The 26,366-nt window shown below is 42.8% G+C and overlaps 1 protein-coding gene and 1 long non-coding RNA gene across 4 annotated transcripts in view; one reads left to right on the top strand and one right to left on the bottom strand.

The window, feature by feature from the left end:
* The window catches only part of HTR4 (5-hydroxytryptamine receptor 4), a 460,473-nt gene that overhangs the window by 273,036 nt on the left and 161,071 nt on the right, over positions 1 to 26,366 (top strand). For all 3 annotated transcript variants that reach the window (XM_075600936.1, XM_075600935.1, XM_075600937.1), the window contains exons 5-6: positions 18,590 to 18,743; positions 20,692 to 21,260. In XM_075600936.1, coding sequence (XP_075457051.1) covers positions 18,590 to 18,743; positions 20,692 to 21,260 — 723 coding nt within the window. The remainder of the gene's footprint in view (positions 1 to 18,589; positions 18,744 to 20,691; positions 21,261 to 26,366) is intronic.
* The window catches only part of LOC142495433 (uncharacterized), a 63,769-nt gene that overhangs the window by 34,971 nt on the left and 2,432 nt on the right, over positions 1 to 26,366 (bottom strand). The window lies entirely within an intron of this gene.

Raw genomic sequence — 26,366 nt, 5'->3', positions numbered from 1 at the left:
GATCCGAAGTGAGGACCAGAGTTAAAACAAAAAAACTGGAAGGGTGTGCTCCAACTGAGATTCTTAACTTTTAATTGAGAAAACAAGACATCGCCTCTCTTCAGAGTCAATTTTATATCTCTAATTATTTTTTTTTTTAAAGCTTTTTACAGCTGGCACATTGCCATGTGTCTATTTAATTACTTTTTTTAAATTACATCTTATATGCAAAATGTACAGGCTTAAATTTAAGAAGAGGTTATTCTTCTTGTGTGACATATGTACTGTAAGTGATATGTGATGTACGGGAAGTAGAGAAAAATTAGATTTTTTTTAAATCAGTGGTAGATGGGAGAGAACCCCTATCTGAATGAATTGAAGTATCTCCCAGGTACAGTGTCTTTATACTATACATCCGTGGCCATAAGTATAGCTTTCAAAAGCAAATGTGAGAAAGATATGATGTAGATGCCATTAAAAAAAAAGATGGCTGCATTGTGCAGCATCTGCATACTGTAGTTGTTTTTTGCTTGTTGACAACTATTCACCTGGGGGTTTAGAAATTTGACACCGAGGTTGAGTTAAACAGAAATGTGAGCGTCACAATGTACAGTGATTTCCTGTGTGACTATGTATTGAAATATATTCATATATGTTGAAAAAGAAAGTTGAGGCTTCTTAGGAACAAGAAAAATACTTTAAAGCAGCAGTTCCGACAAAAATGTGGATATTGGTTTTTGTTTTACATAGTTGGGAATGGTGAGTCCTCTGGTGCTGAGCTATACCAGATTCAGCTCTGGGGACTCCCCTGGTTTAAAAAATAAGTAACATTTTAGGTGCTGGTTCTACTCATGGAGGGAACAACATGTTCGCAAGTGTTATCCAGCAAGAAGCCACAACTAATGATGTTGCAGCTTCCTACTGGCCCGCTGATCCATCGAGATCTGATAGCCATGTTGTTTTTCCGGGAGGGAACTTTGAACTCGGTGCATTCACTGGTGAGTATCTCGGGAATAAGGGGTCCCACAGCTGAAAATAGCACAGTTCTACTCTGGAGGACTCTCTGGTAAAAAAGGGACTGCTTGGCAAGTTTTGGCCAGGGAGCAAGCCAAACCAACTGGCACAGAGATCAGGGAGCTCACACACAAATACGCATGCAGTCATGCACATCATATACACACACCATATACACGCACCATATACACGCACCATATACTGTATGTGTATGTATATATATATATATATAGTACTTGTGCACATCAGACATGCTCCATACACACATACCAGATATATACACCATGCATGCATACAACATGTACATATATACAACATACATGCAATACATAATGCATACACCTTATTGCATCTACATACATGCATCATATATATATACACACACACATCATACATGCATCGTATACAGTGCAAACACACACCATGCATGCATTGTATACATACACATTTCAATCACTGTATACATGTACATGCTAAGATGCAGATACTACCTGCTATTTTGTATCTCCAACCCTCATCCATTATCTCTTGTATTACTGTAATGTATTCAGAGGATACAGTGTTACTCAACTTAATAGGAAAACACCATGCGTTAATGTTATCTGTTGCCATATTCATTTAATTTATATGGCAGGGATTATGGTTACATTATAGTTGCATAGTAGATGAGGTTGAAAAAAAGACTCATCGTCTAAGATGATTTACTTTGAAGTTTGTGTAGTTTTCTTCCCATACAGGTTTTGTTTTCCTAACTTTTTTGTAGCGGTCTGTGTGTTTCTAATGTTGAATAAAGATTCACAAAATTCCAATGGATTCCCTACTGCTTACGTGTTACTGTATACAGTATAAATCCAATGTTTTCAAACATTCAGAGCTTCCGTTTTTCCCTCATTAAATGTTCCAGCGCTTTGGATGTGCCCTGCGTTCTTATACACACAAATATAATAATTAATAATATATGAGAGATAAGCAAGTTTGGATTTTTTTAAATCTGACGCCTCTGATAAAGTATCTCTGCAATCCGAGGTTCGGAGGTGTCAGATTCCTAACATCCGATCTGGAGTATTAAGAAGCTCCTGCAAAAAAAAATGTGATAAGCGCTCCTTTGTAACAGTGACTTATGAATGATTGTAACGAAATCTCTTCTATTGTGCGCGGCTTACCGCAGATGATATTTACAGTATCTAGCACAATGCGGCAGTTCTTTAGATCGAGCCTTCTGCATAAGGGAAGATCCCGCAGAATTGACCCTTGGCTATGTTTTCATGGAGGATTTTATCCTGGCCCTCTCTGATCTGTACTTGTCTGTGGCTCTGTGCTCTAAACAAAGAAATAAGGTCAGAGGAGACAGAGACATTTACAGGCAGGAACTTTTTTAATGGGTAAAGGGTCACAGAGAGGTGTACGAAAAACATATCTGGCATTTGAAAGCCATAAAAAAAAGAAATGAAAATATAGCTTCCACAAGCTACAGTATATTTTTATTATTTGAACGAAAATGCAAAGAAAGCAATGTTCTAGTAAGAAATACAGCTAAACCCCGTTATAACGCGCCTCGTTATACCGCGATTCGGTTATAACGCGGTTTTCCCGTGGCTCCCGTTTAAAAAAAAAAAAAAAAAAAAAAAAAATGTAAAAAATTTTTTTTTTACATTTTTTTTTTGCACACTGCACACACTGCACACACACTGCTCATTGCTCACACTGCACACACTGCACGCACACTGCACACTGCACACACACTGCACACTGCTCACACTGCACACACACTGCACACTGCACACACACTGCTCATTGCTCACACTGCACACACACTGCTCATTGCTGACACTGCACACTGCACACACACTGCACACTGCACACACACTGCTCATTGCTCACACTGCACACACTGCACGCACACTGCACACTGCACACACACTGCACACTGCTCATTGCTCACACTGACACACTGCACACACACTGCTCATTGCTCACACTGCACACACACTGCTCATTGCTGACACTGCACACTGCACACACACTGCACACTGCACACACACTGCTCATTGCTCACACTGCACACACTGCACGCACACTGCACACTGCACACACACTGCACACTGCTCATTGCTCACACTGCACACACTGACACACTGACACACTGCACACACACTGCACACTGCACACACACTGCTCATTGCTCACACTGCACTCACACTGCTCATTGCTGACACTGCACACTGCACACACACTGCACACTGCACACACACTGCTCATTGCTCACACTGCACACACTGCACGCACACTGCACACTGCACACACACTGCACACTGCTCATTGCTCACACTGCACACACTGACACACTGCACACACACTGCACACTGCACACACACTGCTCATTGCTCACACTGCACACACACTGCTCATTGCTGACACTGCACACTGCACACACACTGCACACTGCACACACACTGCTCATTGCTCACACTGCACACACTGACACACTGCACACACACTGCACACTGCACACACACTGCTCATTGCTCACACTGCACACACACTGCTCATTGCTGACACTGCACACACTGACACACTGCACACACACTGCACACTGCACACACACTGCTCATTGCTCACACTGCACACACTGACACACTGCACACACTGCACACACACTGCTCATTGGACACACTGCACACACACTGCACACACACTGCTCATTGGACACACTGCACACACACTGCACACTGCACACACACTGCTCATTGCTCACACTGCACACACTGACACACTGCACACACACTGCACACAATTATTATATAGAAATAAACAGACAACTGCACTTTAACAGATGTACAGTATTTTGCCTGTACAACGTCTTGTGACTTTTGTTTCACAAAGTTAAGGGGGTGGGAAGTCATTGTGCTGTGGGGGTTGGGGGGGTGGCGGGGCCCTGCGCTGCGGCTACGGCGGGCCCTGTACTGCGGCGGGGGGCATAGCGGTCTGTGTGTGTGAGTGCGAGTGCCTGTCTGTGTGTGTGTGTGTGAGTGCGTGAGTGCCTGCATGTGTGTGCGCGCGTGTGTGTGTGTGAGTGCCTGTGTGTGTGTGTGTGTGTGTGTGTGTGTGTGTGTGTGTGTGTGTGTGTGTGTGTGTGTGTGTGTGTCTGTGTGTATGTATGAGTGCTCCAGCCCGAGTCCGTGGAGGGAGGGGGGGGGAGAGTAGCGGGTCCCTCCTGCAGCCAGTGGAGGGAGTGGGGGGAGAGTAGCAGCTCCCTCCTGCAGTCCGGGGAGGGGGCGGAGAGTAGCAGCTCCCTCCTGCAGTCCGGGGAGGGGGGGGAGAGTAGCAGCTCCCTCCTGCAGCCCGTGTAGGGAGGGGGGGGGGAGAGTAGCAGCTCCCTCCTGCAGTCCGTGGAGGGAGGGGGGGGAGAGTAGCGGGTCCCTCCGCTCAAGCCACGCCCCCCCTCCCTGTCAAACCTCCCACCTCCCGCTCCGGCTCTTACACTTACTTACACACACACTCAGACACTTACACACACTCACACACACTTACACACACTTAGACACTCACACTCACAGACACTCACGCACACCCACGCACACTTACGCACACTTACGCACACTCACACACACTTACATACACTTACAGACACTCACACACACTCACACACACTTACACACACTTACACACACTTAGACACTCACAGACACTCACAGACACTCACAGACACTCACAGACACTCACACACACTTACAGACACTTACAGACACTTACGCACACTCACACACACTCACACACACTCACACACACCCACGCACACTCACACACACTTACAGACACTTACACACACTTACACACACTTAGACACTCACAGACACTCACACACACTCACACACATTCACACACACTTACAGACACTCACACACACTCACACACACTTACAGACACTCACACACACTCACACACACACACTTACAGACACTCACACACACTCACACACACTTACAGACACTCACACACACTCACACACACTTACAGACACTCACAGACACTCACACACACTTACACACACTTACACACACACTCAGACACTTACACACACTCACAGACACTTACACACACTCACACCCACATACACACACCCATATACACACAAACACTTTCTCTCCCATATATACATACACACACACACTCTCTCACTCTACACAGACGGGGGGTGGGGTCGGAGCAGAGGAAAGGCCGCGACCAGCACCACCACCCGCTCCACCCCTCCTCCCGCGCAGGCAGCGGGAGCACCGGGGACAGCGGTGGGGAGAAGAAACCCCCCGCTACCACCTCCATGCAGGCAGCGGGATCTGAGGTAAGCGGCGACCTGAGGGACATCCCCGCTCCCATCTCCTGCCCCGCGGCCTGTCCCGCGGTGACAGGGGGAAGCGGGGACAGGAGGGACATCCCCGCTCCCATCTCCTGCCCCGCGGCCTGTCCCGCGGTGACAGGGGGAAGCGGGGAGCGGAGGGACATGCCCGCTCCCATCTCCTGTCCCGCGGGATGAATATGCGCTAAAGCGCGGCGGCCATTTTTTTTTCGCGACCCCGTTAGTAACGCGGTGGTCTCGGGGTGGACCCCGAGACCCGCGTTATAACGGGGTTTAGCTGTACATCAGTGCACCAAACTTTAATTTGATCTATTTCAGGAATGATGTAAAGCTTTTTATTGGACTGGCAAACTTCATAATGTCAAGGGAGATGGCTGAGTCACTACTGCAGCATACAGTATATCAAATTTACTTTTGCACAGGTTTTGACAGCGCAAATTATTATCATTATCATTTATTTAGAAGGCGCGAACATATTTTATAGTAAAATCGGAGAGACGATAACTTAATATGACATACAAAATATTAACAGGTTAACCCTTTTCTCTGTCGCTCTACTGCTAAAACTCTAATGCAAGCCCTCATTCTCTCCCGTCTCGACTATTGTAACTTTCTACTGTCTGGCCTTCCTACCTCTCACCTGCATCCCCTACAATCTATCCTAAATGCTGCTGCTAGAATCACTTTACTCTCTGCTAAATCTGGCTCAGGGTCTCTCCTGCTAAAATCCCTTTCCTGGCTTTCTATTAAATCCTGTTATCACTTACTAATTCACATTATGTGATAATATTATGTCACGTGTATTACTGCTGGAAAGCACTATGTAAGCACTATGTACATGGATAGCACTATATAAATCAAGATATACATACAGTACATACTGATACAGAATGTAAAGCGGTCCTGACCTTAAAGGTGCTTACAATCTATTAGGAAGGACTGTGTCAATTGAAACACAAGGCTTACTGAGGAGAAAAAGTAATAAACAAATGTCCAAAAGCGCAAGGAAAAGTGTGCCCAGTGAAGATTCATAAAATACATGCTCCTTACTGAAGAGAAAGGCTGGCACTGCTGAAGTTCTGTGACTGCTTACCATGATTCTATCAACTCAAGTGGGAATCTTTTACCTTGGCGTGGAATGACAGGTGTCATGGTGGAAACAGGAAGTGGGGAAAGTGTAAGAATTTTTGGAAACAGTTTACGGTTTCCCTGAAGTTAGATTTTAGAGTAGCTTAAAATGTGTGGATGGTGGAGGAATGTCTGATGTCAGGAAGCGATGGCAGATGATGAGAGGTGGCTCTGATGTCTAGGACATGATCAGCCTGATGCACCCATGCAAATCTGGGTGGTTCAAGACATCAATAATGAACTATAGCCCAGATACATCAAACTCTGTTAAAGTGGAGTTAATATTGCACCAGCTAAAAAAAAATATACCGGTATATTATGGATCTTATTACCGCAATTTTAAAATGGGATTCATCAAGATTGCGGTAATAATTTACTGGGTGCGATATTCGGGCTAAAATCGCGATGCAGGAATTAACGCAATCGTTACTAATGCATTAAGTACTACATCGCAATCACAGTACAGTATTACTATTTCTACCTTAGGCTTCAGTAATAACTATTATTACACTTTCAAGGAAGATGTTGCCTCTCAGCATCCGGTACTTTATTTGTCCTTAATAGTTTGCAGATAATAACATTAAAAGATTGCATGATGTGTTCATCCCTGTATCCTTCAATTTGAATGTGAGTTCTCTAGATGCTTACTGAAAGAGGCCTTTTAATGAAATTATAATAATTCATTTTCTGAAATCAAGTTATTTTTTAAAAAAGATTTAGATTTACAGCTTTATTTATGGTGTGCTGAATAAGATATATGCTTAATTAAGGAATGACCTAGGTAGTGATATATTTCTGCCCTTGATGCATTTTAACCCCTTCAGGGCTGTAGAGAAAAAGCATTACATTCAGTGTCATCTCTCCTACCTGCTACTGTTACTATCTAAATAGCTTACAAGATTTTCATAGCGGCAAACTGTAAGGGATATAAAATGTATGCTTGCTTACAATATATCATTCTGTATAAAAGGTTTACAATTAAACTGAGTTTGTTATTATTATTATTAAGGGACTTTTATGGTAAGGAGGATACATGATATTAGTCAAGGGCTTCCTCAACTCACTATGCTTTTCAAAGTGTTTTGACAGGCACATAAAGGGCTATGGACCGTATTTGCTAAGAAGTGCTACTGTACTTCATAAGAGGCGTTTCATGTTAGAAGATACCTTACTGTACAAAAATATAAAGAGACATATTTACTAAGTATTGTTACTCCATGAGACTACCTCCATAGAAGTGGTTTTGTGCTGGGACACACCTTACAGCCCATTCACTTGAATGGACAGCAAAGGACATATTTACTAAGCCATGCTTGAAGGTGTCTAATGGGTAGCACTGCTTAGTAAATATGACCCTTTATCTTATAGTGTCACTGGAGAGTAGCTTGTGTTAATATTGCTGTGATTTATTTTCAGTAGTCAATTACATCTTCTGTCTATAGTTCTTTAACTAAAAGGTTCAGATATCATATTGCATTGTTGTCATGACTAATGTGATTCTCAGATGTCACTAACAATAAGATTTGCCTTGATTTCCTCAAAAACTTTAACCGCTCAGCACATAATAATCTTATCTCTGAGATTTCTACTTAGTCTGTTCACTGAAATCCCCTTCATGTGGAATCTCACAGCACTGTAGGCAACAGGATACATTTCTAAAAGGTTTGAAGTGTTGTCAAAATGTTTCCAGTTTAGTGCTGATTTTATCCCCACTATGATGGAATATATATATATATATATATATATATATATATATATATATATATATATATATATATATATATATATATGAACAGTTTTAAAGACAGCGCACCCTTTTCAGCACACCCAAATTGCTGCCCCTCTGGTGACGTGTGCCAAAATGTTGCACCAAATATCAATATTGAATATGATGTTTACATGAACCAACTAGTGCCCGCCTATACAAGATAAAATGTAATATAATGAAAAAACATACATAAACCAAACAAAATGTAATTGTAAAAATGTGCAAAAATGTGAAAAAAATTAATATAATCTATTGAACATAAAAAATAGCAAAAAATACAAAAATTAAACTATAAAAAATAATACTTAAGTCCAAATGAAGTCCATGAATGAATAAAACAAAGGTCCAGGCTGCTTCTTCTTGGGCTCACCAAGTTCCCATAGTACCTATTAGAAAAAGAAAAGAGAAAAAGCGCCCGATCCTTGTGTAAAATCAGATGAACATTTTAATAAATCATGGACAAGACAAATGCACACTTACAATTTGTCTGATTAAAACAAGCATTTTATGGGACCTGCCCATGCACCAAACGAAGACTCCACAGTCACCTACGCTCTGCAATCTCATGATCAATTCGTAACCCAGTATTTGAGAACGCCGTTTTCTCCAGGGTGTATATAAACCATCGGTCAGGAGCTTCTCAGCAGCGTGCGTCCGCCATTCCTCTCACGCATGTGGTACTGGATACCGGAAGGACTTTCCTTGTGTTTCCTTGGTCTCTCTCTGGTGCCGAAGGCAGGTCAGCCACCGTAGTTGCAATGCAAACCGTCCCTACGCGTTTCTTCCGCCTTTGCGGATTTCATCAGGGGATCCCCTGCACATACAGATGCAGCGGCTGTTATTCAAACAATTCATGCGGTGTATACCTCGGAATACCCATGTGATAGCGTGCGATTTCTTCCAACCATACTGCCTTTAGACGAGAGTGCAGGCGAGTGCAGAAAATTGCATTTTAGTATTCTGGCTTTTAAACACCTGAAATTGACCCAGTAGCACAGTATTTAATTGCACACAATCCATGAAATTCAAACAAAGCAACCGCGATAAACACGTGTTCCTGGGGCGATTGGCCACGTTAATGGAGTACAGCAGCGCACACGAAAACGGCTCTGTGATTTGTTCGGATAACGGCTGCTGCATCTGTAGTGTTCCCAGACATTTTTTGTCTTATCAATCTAAAGATCCTGCCATATTGACTGTTACATGTTTGGAACACATTCCTGCTTTCAAACTGGGGGTTGATAGGTTCAAGTCTCTCTGTATTCGTGAATCCTTTTGCATCTACAATATGGGGACGCTTGCACCTTCAGGCCTTAATGAGTGCATTGACACTAGCATCCTGGTGTAACTATTGCCTTTATAAATATCATTTCATTATTTGGCACTTGGTTTACTCCTCAAAATGCCTCCTTGTTTTGTGTGTTCCTCAATTCCAAGTAAATTACCCACTATATAGAAATCATTGTCATCCAATGGCAATTTGTTGCTTCTTTACAATTATTGTCTCTCTATGTATCATTTACCATATATGTTTGCTTATATTTGGTATTAACATTGTGGTATTAAATCATTTGTAATTGTCTAGCACTAACTCCATTTTTTATGTGTACTCCCACCTCTCATTTATGTGTTTCACATGTTGTATATTGATTGGCCAATAGTATGGTAGCATAATGGGTTGCTTAATAACCCAGGGTGTTTAAACCCTTCCTGTGGGCCAATCAAACAAACCCTGAAGAAGTCCAGTTCATGATGAAGTGCATAGGGTTGTCACGGACACCACCAGCTGATGCAGAAGTCGCCATCTTGGAACAGCTACACGAGGAGGAGAGGTCAAACCCAATCTAATCCGTTTGGAATTGCTAGCTGAATCCGCAAGTCTTCTCTCCATGAACTGTTACATATCCTGGAGATTCTCTGTGGATTCCTACCTTGGCTTAGTTACTGCTGCTGATACCCTCCAGCTCATACATATCCCAAGCACTTTCCAGCATCCGTTCCTGTAGAAAATTTCTCTTCATATGATTTTTTAACTCAAACCTTGCGCGTGCAAGTCCTAGATGCTTTTTTATTTTTTTTATTAAAATTGTTTATATCGAGTTACGCTATGGAGCCTGCGCTTCTTCTTATATACATACATACACACACATATAATGGAGGTTTTTATATTATATATGTATATATATATATATATATATATATATATATATAATAATAATGAGTTAAGTTATGGTGGGTAAAAAAAGTGACAAAACCCTCCACAGGAAAGCAAATATGCAAATACAACTGTATGCTCATCTGCATGTCTTAGGCAGGTCCATGTTAAAAATAGTTTTTGAGGCAAAAAGTGACACTGTGTGCTCATTTGCATGTCATTTCCCAGAATCCCTTGTTGCAGTGGAAGTGCTGTATGCTGGGTGATAATGGGGAAAGGCGGGGTTGCAGACCTGCCTAAGACATGCAGATGAGCATACAGTTGTATTTGCATATTTGCTTTCCTGTGGAGGGTTTTTGTCACTTTTTTTACCCACCATAACTTAACTCAGTATTATGGTATAGCCTATCCCATAGCCTCTTTGCATACCCAGTTAAATTCAACCCCACACTGATGAGACCCATTAAGGTCGAAACAGCTGTCTGTGGGTGGTTTTCTGGGTATGCACCTTAACCCTGGCTGTGCTCAAAGCTGTGACCATGCAGCAAGCTTAAGCCTATAGGGAACCATGTTAAAAATGGTTTTTGAGGCAAAAAGTGACACTGTGTGCTCATTTGCATGTCATTTCCCAGAATCCCTTGCTGCAGTGGAAGTGCTGTATGCTGGGTGATAATGGGGAAAGGCGGGGTTGCAGACCTGCCTAAGACATGCAGATGAGCATACAGTTGTATTTGCATATATATATATATATATATATATATATATATATATATATATATATGTCGACAAATCACCCAAAAATCTAAAAATCTACTCGCCGAACAAAAAAAATCTACTCACCATCTAGTCCCACCCCCAGCAACGCTTTTAAAAAATAAAATAAATTGAATAAATTCCTAGTGAGAACAACATTAGTTTTTGACATAAGTTTATTTATTTTATTACATTATACTACAATTAGTCCTTTTTACATGTGTGTGTATGTGTGTGTGTGTATGTGTGATCTTACCTGATCCGCAGTCCCTCAATGTCCAGGTAGCCTCATTCCCACAATGTTATATGTTGGAGGGGAGGTGTTCCCTACCTGTCTTCTGGGTTAGGGGAGATTCCGATGTCTCCCGTGTGAAGCTTGAGAGTCAGATATGGAAGAAAGCAGTATAGGTTATTTCTGTGTAGGTATAGGGCAGTTAAGATATACAGGGTAAATAAAATATCCAGATCCAGAGTGTGAGACAGAGAGAGTGTGAGACAGAGAGAGTGTGAGACAGAGAGAGTGTGAGACAGAGAGAGTGTGAGACAGAGAGAGTGTGAGACAGAGAGAGTGTGAGACAGAGACAGTGTGAGACAGAGACAGTGTGAGACAGAGACAGTGTGAGACAGAGAGAGTGTGGGTGAGAGAGTGTGGGAGACAGAGAGAGTGGGAGACAGAAAGAGTGGGAGACAGAGAGAGTGGGAGACAGATAGAGTGTGGGTGAGAGAGACAGAGAGAGAGTGAGAGACAGAGAGAGAGAGAGAGACAGAGAGAGGATGAGAGAGAGAGGGTGAGAGAGACAGAGAGGGTGAGAGAGAGAGAGAGAGAGGGTGAGAGGGAGGGTGAGAGGGAGGGCGAGAGAGGGCGAGGGCGAGAAAGAGAGAGGGCGAGAAAGAGAGAGGGCAAGAGAGAGAGGGAGCGAGAGACAAAGGGGGCGAGAGATGGAGGGGGTGAGAGACGGGGTGGGGGGGTGACAGGGTGGTGTGGTGACGTGTGGGGGGTGATGGGGGTACTTCTGGTGCCCTGCACACACAAACACACACACAGTCTCTGTCTCTCTATCCCATACACACACACACACACACACACACACTGTCTCTCTCTCATACGCACACACACACTGTCTCTCTCTCATACGCACACACACACTGTCTCTCTCTCATACTGTACACACACTCTGTCTCTCTCTCTCATACACATACACTGTCTCTCTCATACACACACAGTGTCTCACGGGGGAGGGGGAGAAGGCTGCGACCGAGCACCACCACCACACCCCCCTTCCCCGCTACCACCTCCCGCCCCGCGGGCAGACACAGGGACTGGGGGGGAAGAGGATACTGCGGGGGAAGGGGGGGAATACCCCGCTACCACCTCCCGACCCGCGGGCAGACTCGGGGACGGGGGGGGAAGCGGGGGGAACAACCCGCTACCATCTACTAACCTCTTCAAGCAGCAGGCAGGAAAGGAAGAGGATGTGCATGCGTGGCCTTGAGGGGGGGAAATCTTGGCATCCCACCAAGTCCTGACAACCAATCAGGTTGCTGGATTGTGACATTTAAAAAAAAAAATTTAGCGCGAGCACCGCGTGCGCTGCTTGGGCAGTCATGAGGAGGTTGCCACAGGGTCAAATCCTGTCGCCCCGGGCCATATATTGTGGCAGAATGACTGTGGTTAATGAAAAGACAACACGATACTTCTGGTGAAATAAAAACTGGTGGATTTATTTGTCCAAACGTATAACAAAACAATGGATGCTCTGTCCCTTTACGTGAAATAAACATAAACAAAAACCTATCCCCGTTCGGGGAACTAACTAAACAAAAGTGCAGCCTATCTACCTGGCTGGCTAGCTAACCTTTACCAGACCAACAATGTTCAATAACCCCAGTTGGCTCTTTACCTGGGAGGTTTATTTCCCCTTGGGACAGGATCAATATGAGCAGCCTGGATCTGTCTGTCAGCACTCCTCTGTCCTCTCTCAGTGCCTGAGAGAGACTGCCGCCCCATAGGCATTTCCTTTTCCTGTTTTAAAGCAGGTGAGCTAGCTTAATTTGGATCACCTGTGGACTGCTTAATCAGCTGGGTTAACTCCTCGTCTACTGGAAAGCAGGCATACTGCCATCTCCTACTAATGTATACAGAGTCAATGACTCTGTCATATATCCCCCTCCCCAGCGTAACGTTACCGAGTGGAGCGGCCCGTGCACCGAGACTGTGCACCCTAGAAAGTGCATCCACATTACCGTGCAGTATGCTTGGCCGATGCTGGACTGTAAAGACAGAAACCAGCGGGTAACTCTCAAGTTCTTTTCTTGGTTTCTATGCATCCACTGTAGGGGTGCATGGTCTGTAACGAGTGTAAACGAGCTGCCTAATAGGTAATATTTTAAAGTGTCTGTTGCCCATTTTACGGCCATTCTTTTTCTACCATGGTATACCTTTGTTCGCAGGGACACACCTTGCGACTCAAATACAAGACCGGGTGTTCCTCATCTCCTACAAACTGGGACAATACTGCTCCGAGACCTACTTCGGAGGCGTCCGTTTGCATAAAAAATTCCTTCGTAAAATCTGGGGCTACCAATACTGGGTGACTACAGAGCGCTGTACGTAGGTCTAAAAATGCGGTCTCCGCACCACTGCTCCATTTTATGACATCGGGTGCCCTTGCTTTTACTAAGTCTGAAAGCTGTGCAGCCCAGGTTGCAAAATGGGGTATAATTCACCTGTAGTAACCTACAATGCCTAGAAATGTCCTAACCTGTTTTTATTTTAAGGGGACGGGGCCAATTCTCAATGGCTTCAACTTTATTGAGCTGAGGTTTTACAGTCCCCCTTCCCACAACATAGCCAAGATATTTTGCTTCATCCATGCCGACTGAACATTTAGCTGGGTTGGCTGTAAGACCTGCCTCCCGAAAGGTTCTTAACACTGCCTCAACCTTTTGTAGATGTGAGTCCCAATCTGGACTATGAATTACCACATCATCTAAGTACGCTGAGGCGTAGTTCGAGTGTGGCTGTAACAATTTATTCATTAACCTTTGGAATGTTGCAGGCGGCCCATGAAGGCCAAAGGGTAAGACAGTATACTGGAAGAGGCCATCAGGTGTGGAGAAGGCTGTTTTCTCTTTGGCTGAATCCGTTCACAGGATTTGCCAATAAGATCTAAAGTGGTTAGAAAATGGGCCCTCGCCAACCTCTCAATGAACTCGTCTACCCAGGGCATAGGATAGGCATCAAACTTCGAGACTTCATTGACTTTTCTAAAGTCATTACAAAACCATATTGACCCATCCGGCTTAGGTACCAAGACAATAGGTCTGGACCATTGACTATGCAACTCCTCAATTACCCCTAATTCTAGCATCTTCTTTACCTCTGACTGAATAGCCCATCTTTTGGCTTCTGGGATCCTATAAGGTCTTATCTTAATGGCTATTCCCGGCTTGGTGATGATATCATGGGAACCACCCTAGTTTTCCCTGGTACGCTGGAAAATATATCCCTGTTCCTATTTATCAAGTCTACAGCTTCCCCATATTGTTCAGGAGTGAGTTCTGCAGATATTCGAACAAGTGGATCCTCCCCTTTCCCGGATTTGTTAGCAACCACTGTCAGACATACCTCTCTATCCTTCCAGGATTTTAATAGATTTATGTGATAGATTTGCTCTACCTTCCTCCGATCTGGCTGTCGAATTTTATAATTCACCGGGCCGACCTGTTCTAGAACTTCATATTGCCCTTGCCAATGTGATAACAGCTTGCTTTCGGCCGTGGGAACAAGCACCATTACTCGTCCCCTGGTCGGAAGCTGCGAACCTGTTATAAAGGTTCTGTTGGGCCCTCTGTGCCTCTTCTAAATGTTGTCTGACTATGGGAGTAATATGAGCAATGTGTTCTTTTAAATCTTCCACAAATTGGATGATATTCTTCCCTGGAACAGCTTGTTGCTCCCACTCTTCCTTGAGGCTATCCAGAATCCCTCTTGGGCGTCTCCCATACAGGAGTTCAAATGGGGAAAACCCTGTAGAGGCCTGTGGTACTTCCCTTATAGCAAACAAGAGATAAGGCAACAAGGTGTCCCAGTTCATCCAATAACTAGCAACTACCTTCCTCAACGTCATCTTAAGAGTTTTATTAAATCTTTCTATCAGTCCGTCCGTTTGCGGATGGTAAAAAGAGGTTCTTACAGTAGGTAAAAAATATATAATACACAGTGCGCTCAACTTATATTCTACAATGTGATAATTGCAGTGTAATATTATGTGATAATCTATCTCAATGTGAAAAAACTAATGTGATATAATCACCAATACAACCATCTAGTGTATGTAGAATGGCAGCATTAGGACAATAGAACAAGTCTATCCAGCGACTTGTAACAATAATACTGTATGAACAAAGAAAAGAATAGAGTCCTGGCGCAAATATCATAGAGAATACGAGTCCTTTAGAGGTAATGGGGAGGGTAGAAAAAAATGGAATCCAGGTCAGTCCTGTTCACACTGTTTCTTTCTCTTTACAGAGTATTCTCTTGTTCCTATTCTCTGATCTTGGTGTTCTGCAAAGAAAAAATACAAAAACAAAAAACCATTGTGCAGTATCCTCTGAGTGATATATACACCTCTCTCCAGCTACTAACTACTTACAGCAAGGCTGTAGGGAATGGACACTGATTGGTATCTTTGCCTCTGGTTCCAGGTAGCCACAGTACACACCAGATCACTCTGCACCACTTATTGTCCTCAGATATCCATCCACTCAGATAGAAGTACCTGCTTTTGCTAATGTCTCTCTTGTTGTAACTTTTTTATTTTTCCACTTTTCGCCTCTCTTTCCTCGGAATCCTCTGTTCTTTTTCACCTTGTTGGACGATGAGTGACCTGTCTCCAAGGGTGATTCTCTATCTGGTTATCCCTGTCTAGGAAGGGGTCCTGAACTCTGTGCTGGTCCTCCCCCTCCCACACATGCTGCAGCAAGACCAGCGCAGAGATCAGGACCCCTTTCTAGACAGGGAGAACCAGATAGAGAATCACCCTTGGAGACAGGTCACTCATCATCCAACAAGGCGAAAAAGAACAGAAGATTCCAAGGAAAGAGAGGAGGAAAGTGGAAAAAGAAAAAAGTCAGAACAAGAGAGACATTAGCAAAAGCAGGTACTTCTGAGCGGATGGATATCTGAGGACAATAAGTGGTGCGGGGTGATCCGGTGTGTACTATGGTATCTTTGCCTCTGGTTCCAGGTAGCCAATCAGTGTCCATTCCCTGCAGCCTTGCTGTAAGTAGTTAGTAGCTGGGGAGAGGTGTATATATCACTCAGAGGAAACTGCGCAATGTTTTTTTGTTTTTGTATTTTTTCTTTGCAGGACACCAAGATCAGAGAATAGGAACAAGAGAATACTCCGTAAAGAGAAAGAAACAGTCTGAACAGGTCTGACTTGGATTCCATTTTTTCTTCCCTCCCCATTACCTCTAAAGGCCTCTGTATTTACCTGATCGTGCTTGACCTCTGCCTGGACCTGACCACCCCTGCCTGCAGCCTGCCTCAACTCCGGAATTGGACTTGGCTATCCTGCATCTCAGGCCTCAGATCCCAGGCCAAGGTCGGTGTACTACTGACTACCTCTGCCCTGCAGGTTCATATCCTGTATTGCAGTCACCAACGTTACAGATATACAGCAAGGAGGAGAGAAGAGACAAGAGAGAGAGAGAGAGAGAGAGAGAGAGAGAGAGAGAGAGAGAGAGAGAGAGAGAGAGAGAGAGAGAGAGAGAGCGAGAGACAGCAAGGAGAAGAGGAGACAAAGAGAAAGCAAAGAGGGGAGGAGAGAGAGAAACAGCAAGGAGAGGAAAAGGCAAAGAAAGAGAGAAAATAGGAGACAGACAGAGATAGCAAGGAGAGGAAGGGACAGATGGATAATGAGGAGGAGGATGGAATAGAGAGCAGTGTACACATTGGACAGGATTGAGTGCTTAGACATGGGTGGAGAGACAGCAAGGTGAGTAGAAGGAGGATATTGAGATGGCAGGGACAGGAGGAGACAGATGAGATGAGTAGGAGAGGATGGAGTGGGACGTGTAGTCTACAGAGAGGAGCAGACACATTAAGGTTGGGAGTGAAAAAAGAGGGGAGGAAAGAGTGCAAAGAGAAGCAGGGCATGATGGAGGAGAGAGTAAGGTGGGAAGAGGGGACAATAGGCAGCAAGGCGTTACCAGGACAGGTGAAAACAAAGAGTAATGTTTAATTAATAACCTTCATGATCTGCTAGATCGGCGTATGTTTATTTTTTTTTTTTAAAAGCAGGCACTGGTGTGTTACTATGTTACTACAGTATGTCATGTTGGATGTAGCATTGGGCTTCTCTGTCGTTTGTTGTATACATATAGCACGCTCAATAGCACTCCATTTTGACACTTATATACATATATATATATATATATTTTGTGGGGGCTCAGGGGTTCCCAGAAAGAAATTGCTGGGGTTCTGTGTTTTGTTAACTGGTGTGTTACTGCAATGTTTGTTAATAACCCTTTTGCTAGAGGGAAGGACTAAATACAGGTACAGTAGCACAGAAAAGAGAAGACCAGGCTCTAAATGTTAAACTTGAAACTTGAACTTGAAACAAAGCAATGACATGGAATATAACTTTCTGGCATTATTTGGATACTGCTCCCCTAGTTATGTAAATATTCTCCATTTATTTGCTGACTGAATAAAGGTGTGCATGTTCATACTATAATTAAACAATGGGAACAATCTAAGTAAGAATATTAGGTTATTACTGCCCACACCGTCTCACACCAAGATATTCCATTACACTAGGGGGCCTATGCAGAGAGCAGCGAATTTTAAAATTGGCGAATTTATTAAAAAGTAGCTTTTTTTGGAGAGTTTTAATCTCCATATGCAGAAAAGTGCGAATTCTGCTATGTTTAACATGGATGCGTGTGGCGAGTTTAAATTGGCGAGATGCGCGCTTCAGAAATGTGTTAAAACAAATTCGCGCCTTTTTTTCCCCTTTGCAATGGCCGCGAGCGGCAGTTTTTTCTGGCGAGGCAAAACGGAGACAATCGCGCCATTTTATTGGCGCGAACAGCCGCTAGATGCCGTTCGCGCCTCTCTGCATTAGGATATTTTTAAAACTGGCGAGATTGAGGTTCTCGCCAGCCGCGAGGCGAGTTTTACAAATAGAAAAGAAAAATTGGCGCGTTTTTCGGAACTCGCCATTTTCTGCTGCTTTCTGCGCGATTTTCTCCAAAAAATGGCGAATTTTGAAATAGCGCTGCTCTCTGCATAGGCCCCTAGATAATTTTTGGAACTGTCCAATTCATGACATGCTGTTTAGCCCTATTAAACATGTGTGACAAAAGTCTACAAATGTATGCGATTATAAACTAAGGTTATGTGGCTTTGTTTTCTCTTCTGCCTTTCAAGATATTACGCTATCTGCTGCCAGCCTCTGGTTTACAGGAATAAGATGACCCCACTACGAATAACTCTGATGCTTGGGGGCTGTTGGATCATTTCAACCTTTATTTCCTTCCTTCCAATCATGCTAGGTTGGAACAGCATTGGAATTCTAAACTTGGTGAGTAGTATAAGTGCATGCAATAATGGACATAATGGAAATTATATTTAAGGAACACTGTGCGTCTTCTTTTGCTATGGGCCTTCTCTAGCTCTTCTCCATTTCCCTTTACAAAAAAATTGATCTGATGTTCTCTCTTCACAAAAAAATTATTTTGCAGTGGTGGGCAAATTGTGAACCCTCGTGGTTGTTACATGTGAACTTTTCTTAAAATTGATAAAATTTCAGAAAAAAAAGAAAGGGAAATGCTGAAACTGACATTGTAGCTCCAATATATTCATGTTAAAAGATGCAATTGTAACTCCCAAATTACTTTTGTCTTTTTTTGTACTTATAAAGCTCGTGTCTTCTCTATTCCTTCTTCACTGAAGGATGCTAGTTGCTTTGTACAGGGGGAGTAAGATACTTCTTGTGTTGTGATACCTTTTAATAGTCAACATCTCAAGCTTACAAGGATGTCTTGTGCATGAGCTTTCGAGACTGTAGAGGTCTCTTTATCAGATGTACTCTATTCCTTGTCAGAGAATGGTTGTCTAATTATTCTGTAACATAGCAAAGTAAGCCTCAGTTCTCAGGTCTTTATTTTTTTGTACATTTCTTAATAAAAATATATATTTATTGTTGGTGTTAAAGGAAACCATGTTTTACAGTACTGTAAGTCACAAAGAGAGCCCTTTTTTGTACCCGTATTGTTCTTGTTCTATACATGTTCCATATATAAATGCACTGTATTTAGTCAGATAAGTGTTAAGTGAATTTTGGTGATATTGTCAACTACTGAAACGTATAAGAATGAGTCACAGAGATGAATAAAACCTGAAAGCTAAAGAAGAATTCAAAGCAATACATATCATCATATCCTATACCATTAGGATTTGATTGATAGCGACATGAAGAAAGAAAGAGTTCTATAGATTATTATGAGCATTGCCCCTCTCTGTAATTGTCTACTTTTCTCTGTCTGCATCACTGCAGATTAATTCAGGAAACGAATAAAAAAAGGGAGCAAATTACCTAGAATATATTATCTGTACACTGCAGTGTAATGGTTTAAAAGATTATGAAATATATCTGGGTCTGTGGCAGAAAGTATGCAATCTTTAGCTGTAGACCATTTCTTAAATTAAAATAGCAATATTTAGCATTATAATCCTTTTGTTGCCAGCTGCAGCTGGGATCACATAGTTCTCAGTGAAGTAATAGCTAAAACTCCCACAAATCTATTGTCACCCAAAATACAGTATGTTTGGAAAGGTTTGTTTCTTTCAGCTACCCTACCTTACCCTTCTATCAATGTTTATTTTGTAAACTTTAGAATGATACAGTACTATTTTTTGCTAATGTGTTAGTGCTGTTTATAAATGTAGCACTATTCCTAGAATTATTCTGGCACCCTCTCTCTCCACCTTTAGGACCTTTCTAAAAACACACCACTCTAAAAAAGCATATGGGTGGCTCCGCTGGCTGATACTGTATCTCATATGTACTGACCTGGCCCCTTGCAGACATGTTTACCAGAACACCTTCCTGTCTCTGTAAGTTCTCCCCATTTACCACTTAGATTGTAAGCCCTGCGGGGCAGGGACTCCTTTTTATATTGTTTATGTCTGAAGCGCTTATTCCAATTATGTGTTATAATATTATGTCACGTGTATTACTGCTGAAAAGCGCTGTGTACCTGGATAGCACTATGTAAATAAAGATATCCAAATAAAGGTATACACCAAACACCTACATCAGCAATCACAGTGCGAGAATATGATCATGGTCACCATGACTATGAGTTGACATTGCATCTAGTTTTGGATTTTCCCACTTCAAAGATGGTGTGTGATATGGTACTTGGAGTCTTTTAGAATACCAATACTTCTTGCACCTAATTGTTTTTATGTGTAGTAAGTTTCCCTACTAGAATAATAAGAACCTTTCATGTCTTTCCTTCCTTCAGATAGAAACAAGAAGATTCAGTAAAGACTCCAATTCAACATACTGTATATTTATGGTGAATAAGCCCTACGCTATTACATGTTCAGTGGTGGCTTTTTACATTCCATTCTTCTTGATGGTGCTGGCCTACTATCGTATTTATGTCACCGCTAGGGAGCATGCCCGACAGATCGGAGTATTGCAACGTGCTGGAGCTCCAGTGGACCATCGACACCAGCATCCTGTGCAGCACTCCAATCATAGGATGAAGACGGAAACCAAAGCTGCCAAGACACTGTGCATCATCATGGGCTGCTTCTGCCTTTGCTGGGCGCCATTTTTCATCACTAATGTGATTGACCCTTTCATAAACTACTCCGTACCAAGACAGCTGTGGACCGCTTTTCTCTGGTTAGGCTACATCAATTCGGGGTTGAACCCCTTCCTGTATGCCTTTTTGAATAAGTCTTTCAGACGTGCCTTCCTCATTATTTTGTGCTGTGGAGATGAGAAGTATCGAAGGCCTTCCATCTTGGGACAAACCGTGCCATGTTCTACCACAACTATTAATGGATCCACACATGTATTGAGGTGAGCACTTTATTAGTTGAAGGTTGGTTTACTACTAGAGTCATTGATAGTCTGATGGTCCCTCAAGTTTGTGGGACCAATATATGATATATGCATTTTGATTTAACTTATGAACAATTACTGAAACTGCAGAAGTTCTCTTACTCTGGCCCAGATTCATCAAGTGCCAGTCCGTACTGGGTCAGTGCACCCAATTTGGTAGTATCTTCCATTGACTTGAATGGGAGTTAACATTGGATTAGGGGCACTACCTCATACTGGTGCTATAGGAATCTGGGTCTAAGAGCCTTCTTGCTGACTTGAACTTGAAGAATCTACTGCAGGAAATGTGTGATTCGCAAATCTTACAAAAATTTCCCAACAATGGTGTATGTGAAAACTCAAACTTTTAAAGTCTTATATTTACACAATTAAATGGCCTGCAGCAGTCAATACATATTTGTAATAGGCACATCTAACAGTAATCAAAAAATAACTTTAAACTGAATGTTGAATGAACTTTTAAAACTGCATTCAGTTCTATGATTTTCATTAAATCCTAGGCCAGGGTAAGCTGCAGGAGAAATGCATTTGTAATGGTTAGTAGTTGTAATGGTTAGTCATTAGTATTTAACAGTAATTAGTATTTAATAGTTTCCTACTTTCTTCATCTCATCTGAGAGTTAGTAATCCCATCAACAGACTTTGGGAAGTTTATTGTATGCTTTTAAAGATCTGTGAGTCTGCTTATTAATGTCTCAGCTACAAACTGGTAGAGAACTAATTCAAACAGATAGTGTCAGTGTTATGAAAGAAGATTATTCTGTAAAAATTGAATTGTCTTCCTTTGACCCAACTGATGATGCTGGTAATGTGTGTGATGCATTATACATATATATATATATATATATATATATATATATATATACAGTGTTCGACAAAAAGATACATTTGCTCGCCCCGGGCGAGTGGATTTAACCCCCGGGCGAGTAAATATTGGCCCAAGCAGCACACGTTTGGTACTAGGTGGCGAGTAGAATTTTTGGTGATTTGTCAACCACTGTATATATATATATATATATATATATATATATATATATATATATATATATATATATAAAAGAACAAAGAGAAGCGCAGGCACCATAGTGTTATACTGTATAAAAAATAGAGTCCATTTAATAAGACACGCGGTCCCAAGGAATCGCACTTACAAGATTTAAAAAACAACAAGCATGTAAGAGAATAATCTCTAAGGGGTTCGTCAGCTGGGTGGGAGGGGTCCAGTGTAAATACTCTGCCTGAGTAGGTTGCAGCCGTTGGAGCTCCTGACACACACCGCTGGGCTGTATAGATCAGCATGATAATCCACATGCAGTATAAATCCTTCAGCCAATGGAGATTCCGGCTGCTAGGCGCGTGTGCAGCATGAATAACAGAGCTCCACACAGGCAGAAGGCACCTCCTCTCTCCGTCGCGTGCTGACGTCACCACCTCATCCCATATATATATATATATATATATTTTTATATATATATATATATATATATATATATATATATATATATATATATATATAGTGTAGAATGACCTAGGCGCACAGAAAAAGGGAAAAACAGAGAGGGGTATGTCTGTGTTAAGAATGTGGTGGGTGCTTGGTAATGCACTTACACTAAGGCTGCAGTCCCAGTGCGTTCTGTAGCGCGCGCCGCTTCACCGCAGATCGCGGTCCTGGGAGAAAGGGATAGTTTGCGATGGGAGGAGGCTTTTGGGGGTTTTGCGGGGGCGTGGCCATGACCTCACACGGCTGGTTCGCCCTCATTGGCTGAACCGCCGGTGGGGGCATGGCCACGCCTCCGTTGCAAATTCCACATACAAAAAAATTGTATGTGTGAAAACTTGCAGTACAGCACGGCTGTTAAATACGCTCTGACGCATGTACTGGGCCCAGATAGATTCGGGGGTGGTGCTTGTACGCTGTAGAATGCACAAGCACCACCCCCCAGGCGTGCGCTGTAGAATGCACTGGACCGCAGCCTTAGATGAGGACCATGGAGCCTTTATCCAAAATTATGGACCAAGAACAGTGCAAGGGCTTCGCTGTAACCAGATATCCTAATGGAATCTTGGGTATATCTTTATCCAGTTCAGCTACTCCAGAATCTAGGGCTGCTTTCGATGTAGATATTATATCTCCGTCTCAGGGAAGTCTGAAGGGGGTGAATCAAAGGTGGGAAATAGACATAGCAGAATACTGTTTATTTAAAAATAAAATCCTATCCATATAGGGATAAAACTCACACTTTTCGAGACAATAAAAGACAGCAGGAGATTTTGTGCAGGCTTAGTCTCTCACACTCAGTAACTGTTCTGATCTACCAGTCTCTGTCTTCGCTTTCATGCCGCGTTTCACGTTGGGGGCCTCACCGGAGTTCTCCTCTCCGTGTACTAGCTCTCACTCTGTGTATCAGCCCGGTTCCGCGTCACGTGTCGCGCCAGGAATCTTTTCTATGTTCCAGCTCTCACGGTGCAGCCACACACTTCTGCGTCACGTGGATCTCGCAAGATCTTGACTCTGCAGTTCTTACAGTCTACTCCGGTCCCGATCAGGATCTCTCTCCTTCTGTGCATAGAAACGTCACCCTATGGCTTCTTCAGGGGTTAATTAATGCGTAGGGTGACGTTTCTATTCGCAGAAGGAGGAGAGAGAAGCAGAGAGATCCTGATTTGATTACATAAACAGAGTTACATACAACATATGGACCAACATGCCCGAACCGATACAAAGAGGTAATAAGGGCCTTGTTGTGAGAGTTTAGAATCTAAATCTAGAGGGAATGAGGGACAATGTTGAAACAAAAAGGTAGTGTCTGTTCACTGTGGGGTGGAGTATGCCTCAGGTTGGAGAATGGTCCAGACTGACAGCTGATCCAAATTAGGTTTCAGAGTGGGGATGTTGGGGGTGTTACATAGAGTGGAAATTGGTCTAGCCGTACAACTGGTTCCAATGGGTTTGGAGGGGGGAAGGAGGAGTTGGATGTTAGGGGTATGCCAGATAGGCTGCCTTGAAAATGTGAGTTTTCAGGGAAATGTTAAATATACGAAAGCTGGGGAGAGTCTAATGTTGCATGGTAGAAAATTCCAGAGAGAGGGGGCAGCATGGGAGAAGTCTTGTAGGTGGGAGTGAGAAAGTAATATGGTGGGAGGAAAGGCGGATGTCATCGGCAGAACATATTGTAGTGTGCATTTAGATATATATTTGGAGAGGAAGGCTGAGATGTAAGACGGCAGTGTCATTCAGAGCTTTGTAAGTCAGAAATAGGATTTTATTGTAGAGGATATGGGAAGCCAGTGTAGAGATTTGCTTAGTGGAGAGCTGAGTGAGGTAGAGGAGTCTGGCGGCGGCAGCAGCAATATACAGTATATATTATAATTTCTTTGTGCAGTTACTGTATCATGCCACAGCCTTGCTGCTGTGAGACTTAACCACAATCTGAGGGTAAGGTATTATGTCACTATGATAAGGGATTTTATATGAGAAACCAGATTAGACTGTGCTATTCTCTTTCCCACTTCCTTTGAATGAATCCAGATAACTAACTATCAATACCTCTTCATTAAACCCCTAATGAGAGATTATAGTCCCTATTTTGCGTTTATTTTGTCTTTACAAGTTGATTTGTATAAAATTACAGGTACTGTAAGCAGGGCAAGGCGAGCAAGGCGGTTGCCTTGGGCCCGACGCCTTCTGGGGGACCCCGCACCTTCAGAGGGCCCGTGCTCCCTCCTCCTGTCAGTGCCAAGATCCAAATTTTGCCTGACAGGTGAAGGGAAAGCTGGAGGACGGAGCACGGAGCTGGTGAGTCCCCGAACCAGCCCAGGACCGTTTATATTATTTATTTATTTTTAAAGTATTTTTTGGTTGCTGTTCTGCTTTTCTTCCTACAGTACCAGCAGACACTGTCAGACCATTGTTTTCCAGTTGAGATATCCTGGGGAATTGGAGCTAAAATAAAACTGTGGGCTGTGAGCACAACATAGGGATATTGCTTTTTCTGTTCCTTGATTACAAATCAATTGCTCTGTCAAATCTATGGTAAACTGATATGTAGGAAAATCATCTCTAATTTGTCATTCTATTGATCGGTAAATCAGTCACACCATACAGTACCACAGAAATATCTGTGACACACTACTTTCCAACATAGACATTGGTGTTATACACCTTTTATACTCTCAGGGTAATATCATTTGGGCTCTCCAATGTACAACATTAAAGCAGCAATACTACTTCCCTCCCACCCCTCTCCCTTTTTTTCTATTTTTTCTTATTTGGAATATTAATGTGCCAAGAAGACAAAAGGACTTTGAATTCACAGCTGCATTAAATCTGAACCCCTTGTTAGTGTACATCTGTGTCACCCCAAAGACGGGTGCCTGATAGCGTTCCCCAAGAGCTGCTCCCCTCTGCACTGGATCAGCGTGCTAAAGGTTAAAATTTGCTTGTGCTATATCGAACGTCAACCTCACCCACTGAATGTTAATGAGCCAAGAGTACAAAGGAATTTGAATTCACAGCTGTATTTAATCTGAACCCCTTCAGTGTACATCTGTGTCGCCGCAAAGGTGGACAGCCTTTGGCACAGACAAAGGGCAGCCAGAGGGTGTGAGCTGTTTGCTTGTGGTGTTAAAGCTTCTGAATTTCAATATAAAACTCACCAACCCTTTTATCCCTTGTACCCAATTTTCCATCTCTATCTGTCCATGAAATGTCTGTGAATTCAATTTACAACCTCGGTTCTTTTAATGTAGCCATGTATTGTTATAACTCTGTGCCCTGGACATACTTGAAAACTAGAGGTAACTCTCAATGTATTGCATCCTGGTAAAACATTTTTATAAATAAAAAAATTGTATATGTTGTGGCAAACTGCTCCCTTTATGTAATGCTGCCACTTGCCCAGGCTCTTCTTGAAAAGGTCTTCTAGGGTTTGGTTTATATAAAAGGGGGACAAACACGTGTATACACACAAGGGGCACTCACCCCTCAATCTCCAGTGGTTTATTCTTCCATTAGTGACACTACACATTTTAAACACTGTCACTTTAAGTACAAAATAAGTCATA

Source organism: Ascaphus truei, chromosome 5, assembly GCF_040206685.1.
Source record: "Ascaphus truei isolate aAscTru1 chromosome 5, aAscTru1.hap1, whole genome shotgun sequence".
Taxonomy (NCBI): Eukaryota; Metazoa; Chordata; class Amphibia; order Anura; family Ascaphidae; genus Ascaphus; species Ascaphus truei.
The sequence above is the reverse complement of the archived record's forward strand: the minus strand, read 5'-3'. Positions and strand labels throughout refer to the sequence as shown.